General features: G+C 39.8%; 1 protein-coding gene across 1 annotated transcript; it reads left to right on the top strand.

The window, feature by feature from the left end:
• The first annotated feature begins 486 nt into the window (after window positions 1–486).
• On the top strand, window positions 487–4,465 carry cdk9 (cyclin-dependent kinase 9 (CDC2-related kinase)). Its single transcript, XM_074690455.1, has 8 exons — window positions 487–605; window positions 739–852; window positions 1,788–1,869; window positions 2,372–2,462; window positions 2,586–2,752; window positions 2,941–3,112; window positions 3,364–3,512; window positions 3,602–4,465. Exons 1-8 carry the CDS (start codon window positions 565–567, stop codon window positions 3,965–3,967), a joined length of 1,182 nt encoding a protein of 393 aa, XP_074546556.1. The 5' UTR covers window positions 487–564; the 3' UTR covers window positions 3,968–4,465.
• The last annotated feature ends 3,234 nt before the right edge of the window (window positions 4,466–7,699 follow it).

Here is a 7,699-nt window from a genome sequence, read left to right as displayed (position 1 = left end):
ATCCGTAGTTTTTCACCAAATAAAGAATAACGAATCAGAAACAGATACCCCCTCAGTCTTACATACACTTTTTAAAGACGCTTTTACTCCCACTCGCCAGACGTCGCTACAGTGTAGCACAACAATGTTGTCCTACACTGCTGCTTTCAGATGTCTCCTATAAAATTGATAATTCAACAACCGACAGAGTGCATCGCTTTAAAATATTGTGTTTATAGAACACTGAATTTAGTAAGAATGGAACTAAACACCAGAGTTAGCACAATAAATAAAAAATGCGATAGAGTTTGTTGTGACAGCTCAGGTGCCCTACGATCCTGATTCAATTACTACAGAGATGATAAAACCAAACTGATAGCTTGGTGCAATTATATTTTTAATATATTTCATGTGTAATTGCACAGACACTCCATAATATACATAAGTAAAACGTATCTTCGTCAGTGTGACCCTAAATGAGTAATCAATGGCGTCATTGCACCCTCAAACAAAATAACCGGAGTTTCATTAAATGCAGCACATAAAGCTCGGTCACAGAACCGGAAGTAGAAACAAACAGCAAAAATGCAGCGAGACAAAACAAGCAACGCCGGTGGGGCTGAAAAGTAAGAAAACTTCTCATTTTTCGAGTTTCTTTTGTGATACTTATTGATTTGACAGCGTAAATTGAGCTTTTTTTGAAACATCAATTTCATGATAGGCTTAAATATCCTAATATTAAACGAAATGTCTCCTCAGGCCTGACCGGGAGGCCGCCATCATGTCGAAGTACTACGATGGAGTCGAGTTTCCTTACTGTGATGAATTCTCTAAATATGAGAAAATGGCTAAAATTGGACAAGGTACATTTGGGTAAGTGAGTTGAGTGTAGTTTGTGCACTTTGCGCTTGCTTTTCTGACGATTTACCTATAATGTACGCAACGTAGTAACGTATCTAAATATGTCAACATATAGCTTGTCTTTATGTGATCAAACGTTTGAAAGTTAAAGTCTATCCTATGCTCAGCATTTTTGTATCCATGCAAGTTCACATGCTGTCATATTTTTAGAGACATTTTACTTAAAATTTGTCATTTAAAGTTAGGACTCCCACAATCTGCTTATTTGGGCCCCCCAATCCCTTCTCATTTTTCCAAAAGTCGACGATTACAAGCCTTGATCACATGCGAGTTTGCTTTGGCAACAATTGAACGGGAGGAAAGCGAGTTGAGTTGCAACATTTATATATATATATATATATATATATATATATATATATATATATATATATATATATATATATATATATATATATATATTACCCATCTGTCTATCTATTTTTTTTTATCTATTTGTTTGCTTATTTATTTTTCAGCATACTCGTGACTCATTCAGTTTTGTCCATGTTTGTCCTGTAACTAAATATTACACACTGCACCTTTAGTGTTACTTGCATTGATGTAAAAGACTGTTCTAAATCCTGCTTTAAGGGACTCACGAAACTGGCGTGCTTTTGATACAAATGCTTAAATCCAAGGGTGCCCTGAACACAGCGTTCATTACCCATCTGGTTTTCTTATGGTGGTAGTAGTAGCCACAGTAAGGGCAACTCAGATTGGTTTTGAACCATTAGGCAAGCTTGAAAGCAAAATATCCCTAGTTAAAGTCTGAGCTCTGAAGCAGAATTGTCCAGCTTTAAATTATTTGAGGGCATATATTCATCTTAAATCATTGTTAGTTACAAATTAGCTGATTGATAGTTAATGAGGGATTATTTGTCTAATTTTGTGTGACTTTTTTTCCACAGGGAAGTGTTCAAAGCAAAACATAGACAGACTGGAAAGAAGGTGGCTCTGAAGAAGGTTTTAATGGAAAATGAAAAAGAAGGAGTAAGTTCACTAAAAAGATGATATTGCTGTGCCATATCATAAATAGGACCTGTGTTGCACTGTGATATTAGTGGCTACGTTATACTTAAACAAAAAATAGAGATTAAAGGTGATAAATTTGTTGCTGTCTTTTTCTTAAAGTTCAGTTAATATTGAGGGATAAGGAGAAGCAACATAGAGGATGGTATTCTCAGACAGACAAGCTGGTTTCATTTGAAACCTGATATCGAAACAACATAAATTTGAGGGCACTGGTTAAGTTAATTACTGTTATTTGGCATCAAATTATAGAACAAGCAGAATATTACAGAACAGCTTCTGACATCACCCAAACACACTTACTTACTATTTGAAGAAAAGAAATGAAATAAAACTGAGGCTGCAATGAATGAATGTTTTGATAATTGATTAATATGCAGACTTTTCTTTGGATTTTCAGTTAGCAAAATGTTTTTTGTGCTGGTACAGAAAAAAACACTTACCTCTGGCTACTTTGTTTCAGTTTCCAATCACAGCTTTGAGAGAAATAAAGATACTACAGCTGCTAAAACATGAAAATGTTGTCAATCTGATTGAAATCTGCAGAACCAAAGGTTGGTGTCGATGTCCAGTCTGTCAATCCACCCTTCATTTTTAGATATGTCTCTTAAGCAAAGAAATACATGTTGTCTCATTGGAGTTGTTCTTTCTTTTCTGCCTCTTCGCTGGTTTTGAAGCCACTCAGTTCAACAGATACAAAGGCAGCATCTATCTGGTGTTTGACTTCTGTGAGCACGACCTGGCTGGGCTGCTGAGTAACACCAACGTGAAGTTCACTCTGGCAGAGATTAAGAAGGTCATGCAGATGCTGCTGAATGGACTTTACTACATCCACAGGAACAAGGTGAGGCATCAAGAGCTACGACAAAAAGAATACAGCTTACTCTAAACCTACAAGAGTGTTTCTCATCTTAGATCTGTATGTGTATCTTGACATATTTTCATTGGCACTAAAGATGATATAATATATAATCATAAATAACATCCGTTACTTTAATTCATGATTCACGTTCCTGCCTGTTCTTGGACCAGATCCTACACAGAGACATGAAGGCGGCCAACGTGCTGATCACCAGAGACGGCGTCCTGAAACTGGCTGACTTTGGTTTGGCTCGGGCCTTCAGTTTGGCTAAAAACAGCCAGGGGAATCGCTACACCAACAGAGTGGTCACACTGTGGTACAGGCCCCCAGAGCTGCTGCTGGGTAAGACACCAATATAACCCTCCACTACAGAAAGACACACTTATACATTACTCGAGTATTTTGCATACGTAAAAGCTTTTTGACCAGAAGTTCCAGGAATTTTATCCTCATGGGAGCTTTCCAATAACCAAAGTCAATAGAACAGGGATTTCAATGAAAAACAATTGTGACTTTAGTTTTTAATAATAATGTATCAGCTATATACACCGTATAATTAATTGATATGTAATGTCTTGGGGGTTTTTTTGTAGGAGAGCGTGACTACGGCCCTCCCATTGACCTGTGGGGAGGAGGCTGTATCATGGCAGAAATGTGGACCAGAAGTCCCATCATGCAGGGAAACACGGAGCAGCACCAGCTGACCCTCATCAGCCAGCTGTGTGGCTCCATCACCTCAGAGGTAATGTTGCGTTAGACTGGAGTTTTCTACCTTTGCATCAGTGTCTTCTCTTCTGTTGACTAAATCCCAAACTCCTCTCCTCCTCTCAGGTGTGGCCTGGTGTGGATAAAAAGTATGAGCTCTACCAGAAGATGGAGCTCCCTAAAGGTCAGAAGAGGAAAGTGAAGGATCGTCTGAAAGCATACGTCAAAGACCCGTATGCTCTGGATCTGATCGACAAACTCCTGGTTCTGGACCCAGCACAGCGCACGGACAGTGATGACGCACTCAACCACGACTTTTTCTGGTCTGACCCGATGCCTTCAGACCTAAAGAACATGCTCTCCACCCACAACACATCCATGTTTGAGTACCTGGCCCCGCCCAGACGGAGGGGTCACATGCCACAGCAGCAGCCCAATCAGAACAGAAACCCAGCCACTACCAGTCAGACTGAGTTTGATCGAGTGTTCTAGGTGGATGGGGTGGTTTATGGGTATTTTGAACCTGACGTACTGTTAATGGCTTCTTCTATAAAGGAATGCTCCACAGTCTTAGTCCAGCCGACATTTGCTGCAGGAGATCTCTGGAGTTCATAGAACGATCAATGTTCTGTGACGTCACAGCAGAGGATTCAGATTCTCTCCTGCTTGATCAGGACTGAGAGTTCATAGCTGTGCAGAACCTTTTCAAAGCCAACTTGTCTTTTATGTTCTTTTTTTATCATGAAGAGCCTTTTGATAAAACCTGTACTCATGGCCTGGATGCTTAAACTCTGCAACTGTAAACACCATGTCTGAGTGAGTCTGGCATTCTCAGTTTTTTGTTCCTTCTATTATCATTGTTCAAATTGTATTAGCCATATCTTTACAGGTGATGCAGCATTGAGGTTTTTATTTATAGTGTGAAACTTATCTTTACAGGCTTACACTGATGCTTGAGCCAGGCTAAGAAATCACTCAAAATAAAGTCTGTATTTTTCCTAAACCTGTGTCATTACTTGATTGTGGTATTCCCTAGAATTAAAAACGAATATGTGTCCAAATATAAACTACATATTCTTTCTTTTAAGCCGTGTAGATACGTTTGTCATGTCCAGCAGGTGGCAGCAGTTAATAACTAACCAGGAGTTCACAGAGGCTGCTCCTCACTGAACCCCTTCAGAGCTAAAGTGCTTATGATGAGCTCAAACACCTAATGGTTCATACTTGTCTTCTGTTTTCTTTAATCATTTTAGTTTTATACTGTAAAATCCTCTGAAGGTAATTAAGACTTGCAAAGATTTTTTTTGTGGGGAACTTTAATTTATGATTGCATGTAACTCTTTAAATGTCTAAGAACTTTCTCTGAAGTCTGTACAAGAAATTAGCTTTAAAGGGTTAACTGTCGCCCTACTTTATGACTGACAAAAAATGTTATCATCATTGGTTTTCAGCATTACATCTCTGTCACCAAAAACAGCGTTTAGATTTCTGTCCGCTATTAAACCAAGAAACACCTGAAAGGTTGTTTCCTCCTGTTGTTGACAGACCTGACAACGTTTGAAATTTTTTAAGGTAGTCTGTATGACTTTTTTAAATTATTATTTTCATGGTCCCCTATACATGTGTGTCAGTGTCTGTGTCTGCTTCAAACCCCTCCTCTGCCTGTATGTTGATGATTTAGTTGTTGCTGGGCAGAGAGTAAAAGCGTGGTTAAATCAGCCAATCACAGCACGTCCAATGTGCTCGTGACTTTGCCTGTTGATGATTGAGAATGGAAGCTAATCACAGCAGCTAAGGTAGTGGAGGTAGCACGGAGGAAGAAAAACTCTACCAAAGTGAAGCGAAATACCAAACAGATATGAGGTTGAAGCTTGGCTTGACTTTCACTCGCTTTCAGGAACTTGGAGAGCGGCTTGGGACAAAGAGCAAGGCAAGTTAGCTTTCTGCTAAGCAGGTATGTGTGGAATACCCATGATTAGCTTGTGCTAACATGTCGATTCAGGTGCGCGGCCCTTGAGTCTCTCTCACGTAGTAACTTGATGCTACAGGTAGTTGCTGAGCTGGTGAAAGTGTTCACGCAATCAAGGTCAGAGGCAGTGGGTGTGTGCTGCCGCTGGCACTGATTCAAGGAGGAGCGCAGATTCCTGAAGACCCTACCTGTAAAAGCTGCTAATAACAAGGAAACATTTTTTTTCCAGCTCCATGCTGCTGAAGGAAGAACGAATAAAGCCTCTGTAAAAGATACTATTTACTGCGTGTCTTTAGAGCAATGGTTCTTAACCTGGGTTTCGATCAAACTCTCGGGGTTCGGTGAGTCGGTCTCAGGGGTTCAGCGGGGCATCCGCTGCAAGACACACCTGACTCATTGTGTCAATTTGTGATGAAATGCCCCGTTGGCCATAGTTTAATTCATTCTATGACCAGCAGAAAAATAGATAAATAAAGATAAAAGAGGTTGGTCAACATGGATTTACATGTTTCAGCATCCTATCTGCATGATTTGAGCAACTCTTGTCTCACACCAGCGAAACTAAAGGAAGTGGCACTTGCCAAGGTGAAGCCACACATATCTGAACTGGTCTCTCTAAGGCAACAGCAGAAGTCACACTGATTTGCAGGTATTTAATTTGTTGTGAGTTCATGCTCTGTGTTGGTTGTATTCTTGGAACGAGGTGATGTTCATGCATGGTTCATTTTGTGCACCAGCAAAAGAAAAAAAAATGTACCTATGTCTTGAATCTGAATAAATTCATACTATAATTTTCACTAATGAAGGGTTTGGTGAATGGGCATACGAAACTGGTGGGGTTTGGTGCCCCCAACACCGTTAAAAACCACTGCTTTAGAGTGACAAGAATCAACAGAAGTTTAAAAAAGGCTTTTAAAACCCCAACATGAGCTGAGAGGTCAAGTTTAAAGGAAGTGGTTTTTTTATATATATATATAAACATCTTAGAGGAGATTAACAACACTCAAGAAAAACTTTGAGGGCAGCTGTGGCTCAGTGGCGTAGTGGTAGTCGTCACCTCTCAATCAGAGGGTCGGGGTACGCTTCCAGTCTCTGCAGTCACATGCCGAAGTGTCCTTGTGCAAGACACTGAACCCTTCTGCTCCCACTGTTCTGCTGGTCAGTGGTGTATGAATGGGTGTGACTGTTTTAGTTAAAACTGATGGCTCCTCCTTAGATCCCCCCTACCATCAGTGTGTAATTGTAGTGTGGATGGATGAATGAGACTAGTAGTGTTAAGTGCTTTGAGCGGTCTGAGAGACTAGAAAATCACTATATAATGGTCCATAGATCAATTTTCCAAATGTTTCCACTTTAAAGCTCCATCCTGACTCACATGTTTGACATTTAAAATGAGTCATAATCAATCAGAAGAGAGAATGAATCATGAGATTTTTTTTGTCTCGGCTCAGAACAAAACCAGCAAAGAGATAAGTCGTGCCAAAATCATTCCAACCTTAAATTCCCTTACAGAAACTTTATGCTGTCACAGATTATTAATGCCATTAAAACACTTGAAATTGAAACGTTTCAGTCGTATTTTTCTATTAATGTATTTTGTAATTTTCTCATTTCTATCCTGAGATATAAATGAGTTTGGTAACCTGTTTGGAAAGAGAAACTAAGATCTAATTTCTGTGGACTCCAAACATCAAGATGAAGGATGACTTTATGAATATGTAAACATTAACCATGCGTGCACTTTTGCAAGGCATCCTCTAAGGCCTTGCACACACATAGCCAGGTATTTTCAAAAACAAATTCCCCCCTTATTCTTTTTTAAAAACACTTTCGTCCACATGCACCAGGTAAATCTGCTGGTGAGTGCCAAAACACATGTTCGGCAGTATTTTTCAGACGTGAAACCCGTGCCATCCCATCAGTACAACCTTGTTATACCTTGTTATTTGAAAACCCCAAAATCTTCACTTTAGCTTTCAGAAAACATCGTTTTCAGGGGCATAGAACTGCGGTTGGACGACAGGCCTAAACCTATAAAAATATATGTGGTTTCCCAAATACCAGGCTATGTGTGGACATGGCCTAAGGCTTGTAGTTTTACTCTCCCAAGTGTGTGTGAGTGTGTGTGTGTATGTGTGTGTCAAACCGGAGCTTTATTCAGATGATGGATTGCTCTTTTAGTTCCAGATCTCCTCTGCTGTCACTTCCACTGAACAGGGGAGTGTGTGTGTGTGTGTTTGTGTGTGTGTGCAGGG

The sequence above is a fragment of the Halichoeres trimaculatus genome, unplaced genomic scaffold (assembly GCF_033239565.1).
Source record: "Halichoeres trimaculatus isolate MK-OKI-2021-1 unplaced genomic scaffold, fHalTri1.1 fHalTri1_scaffold_16, whole genome shotgun sequence".
Lineage (NCBI taxonomy): Eukaryota > Metazoa > Chordata > Actinopteri > Labriformes > Labridae > Halichoeres > Halichoeres trimaculatus.
This window is presented reverse-complemented; position numbering and strand designations above follow the sequence as displayed.

Bases quoted from the DNA above. Each gene is read 5' to 3' on its own strand.
- cdk9 (XM_074690455.1), top strand. From the start codon at position 565: ATGCAGCGAGACAAAACAAGCAACGCCGGTGGGGCTGAAAA. The intron at 1,870-2,371 runs GTAAGTTCACTA...ACTTTGTTTCAG, and splicing joins TGGAAAATGAAAAAGAAGGA to TTTCCAATCACAGCTTTGAG. The intron at 2,753-2,940 runs GTGAGGCATCAA...TTCTTGGACCAG, and splicing joins ACTACATCCACAGGAACAAG to ATCCTACACAGAGACATGAA.